Here is a 2500-nt window from a genome sequence, read left to right on the forward strand (position 1 = left end):
AAATGGTGAAATATCATCATATATATATATATATATATATATATATATATATATAGATATATATATATATATATATATATATATATATATATATATATATATATATTTATATATATATATATATATATACAAAGATGAGCATTGAATATCAGCTGTATTAGTTTTACTCAAAGAAAAAACTGATATGTGAACAGTTTGAATGATTATTGTATACTGACTTAATGTTGGGAAGCCTACTTTAAGTATGAAATGTTTACCAGCCCTTCATTCCATAATATGATGTTAATTTTACTTTGTTTCTGTTTTACAGGTAGGGTGCTGGTCCATTGTTTCATGGGAATCTCTCGCTCAGCCACCATTGCATGTGCCTTTCTGATGTTGAAACGGAGACTTGGTGCTCAAGAAGCACTGGAGACTCTCCGCAAAAACAGATCCATTTACCCCAATGATGGCTTTCTGAACCAATTGGCAGACTTGGATAATAAGCTTCGCAAAGAACGTGGGGAACTTTAATTGAGTGATAAAAAAATTGGCAGTGGAGAAAGTGTCTTATTTTTTATATTTGATTTTTTGGTTTTAATATTACTTAATTTTTTTTTAACCCATCACCTTACTGTTGATAAGAGTTGTGAATTTAGCATCATACCAATGACTCTTATATATATTGCATTTTCTAAAGTAAGAAGAAAAGATAAAGATATGTATCACAATAATGAATGCTATTTGTTCATTATTATTATTTTCTATTTTGAGACACATGTATTATAAAGAGGAAAGAAACAGGAGAATATTTTATATCCAAGGCATCTGTGACACATTTCATTCACAAAGAACATGAGCTTATTTTATCTGTTCTCATTCTTAAAGTCTATATTCTTCAAGAGCAAAGGTTCACCATTACTGGGAAATGTGTACACGTGTATTATATCATTCTTTTTCTATGTAGTTAATTTTTCTTTTTCCTTTAGTTGATTTATGCATTAATATTTTAAACTTTAACTATTATATCTTGGAATTTAAAACTCAAGGAGTTTTTCATATTTTTTTTCCTTTGCTTTTTTAGTAAGTTAAATGATAGTATGCCATAGTATGCCATAGCATGACAGATAATTAACTTGCATATTGTGCTATTACAGTGCCGGGTATATTTTGATATCCTCTAGGATAAGTATACTATTGTACTGCATCTGATATCTGTTGTGCTTAGCCTTTTAGAGTTTGCAGGAAAAGTCAACCAAAGAGTCAAACACAGTGTTAATCATTTGGATTTTCTCCCGTGGATCTCTGCCAATCGGTTTTCTATCTTCTACACAAAATTTTTATTTAGAAAGGTTAATTTTCAGTGCAGTTTGGTGATTCATGTATGAATGCTTGAAAGTAACCAAGGGAGAACACTGGTATAGTTAGTGTCCAAGACCTAATGCTATTATGAAATTTGTGAATTTAAATACTTTTGTTTTGTGCCCTTCAATCCCTTGATATTCTGAAGGGGTATTATGTATGTAACAATAGAATTATCTCTCTGAAGTACAAGTAAACCTCGTCTTACAGTAATGCTCACACTTCATAATAAGGAGATAAGAAGATAAGATGATTTTCATTACTGTTTCCTGTAGACAATTTTGTAGATAATGTTTCCTGTGCAGTGAAGGAAACAAATCAAGAACTTATTTTATTATGCTCAGAAATGCTCTACTAGATTTGAGAGGAGTGTTTAGGTGTTTCTTTTTTCTGTTTCTTTTTTTGTGGTAATACCTTTGTGAAGGTATGTTTCTTGCTTTTCCTTCTAAACACAGAGTGAAGTAGTTAGTAAATTATATTATCAAAGATGTTAGATGTAATGTTAGATGTATAAGAAAATGTAGCATAGAAGGTTCTGTCATTTCCTAATTCTTGTTATGACAATTTTCCATGATGGTGATAACAATCATGTTTTCTCTGCTCAAAAGAAAAAAAAATATATGACTGTAAAAATCTGCAAGTAATATCTTCACTAAATCTCTATTTTTTCTGTCACATTTATGATTCATACTATCAGTATTTTAGGCAATTTCTCTCAACTGCCTTTTACCAGATAAATGTTAAATGTCTGTTGTAAACAAAAATCATATGTTGAATGTTTGATTTTACTCTGTAGGATGATTGTCTCTCTCTTTCTTTTAATCTGTTGGACTCTATTGCAATTTATTTCTGATTAATTGATTATTGAGTTTTTATCACAGGGATAAGATATAGTAATACCATAGAGTAGTGATAAAGACAGACAGGAATTAATTCATTTTAGTGAATAAAGACTATTAAATCACTTCAGAGAACACATCTCTGTTGTTGGGGAGTTTCATGTGATAGTGCAGTACTTGCGATTTTGATAAGAGTGTTCTCCATGAAACAGCTATATACCTACAGAAGTATAGACATGGGCCAAATGTAAATGTAGGAAGAAGCTGTGAATAAATGAACAGTACATGGGCATTGCATTCAAGCAATTCCTTTAAGTATG

General features: G+C 30.2%; 2 protein-coding genes across 11 annotated transcripts in view; both read left to right on the forward strand.

The window, feature by feature from the left end:
* The window catches only part of LOC125042946 (dual specificity protein phosphatase 3-like), an 11301-nt gene that overhangs the window by 8510 nt on the left and 291 nt on the right, over positions 1–2500 (forward strand). For all 10 annotated transcript variants that reach the window (XM_047638771.1, XM_047638780.1, XM_047638772.1 and 7 more), the window contains exon 4: positions 311–2500. This exon is cut by the window's right edge and continues 291 nt beyond it. In XM_047638771.1, the coding sequence (XP_047494727.1) occupies positions 311–513 (203 nt within the window). In that variant the 3' untranslated portion in view covers positions 514–2500. The remainder of the gene's footprint in view (positions 1–310) is intronic.
* LOC125042945 (dual specificity protein phosphatase 3-like) overlaps positions 1–2500 on the forward strand; it is a 26304-nt gene that overhangs the window by 8373 nt on the left and 15431 nt on the right. The gene's annotated exons all lie outside the window — the stretch shown is intronic.

Source organism: Penaeus chinensis, chromosome 33 (genome assembly GCF_019202785.1).
Source record: "Penaeus chinensis breed Huanghai No. 1 chromosome 33, ASM1920278v2, whole genome shotgun sequence".
Lineage (NCBI taxonomy): Eukaryota > Metazoa > Arthropoda > Malacostraca > Decapoda > Penaeidae > Penaeus > Penaeus chinensis.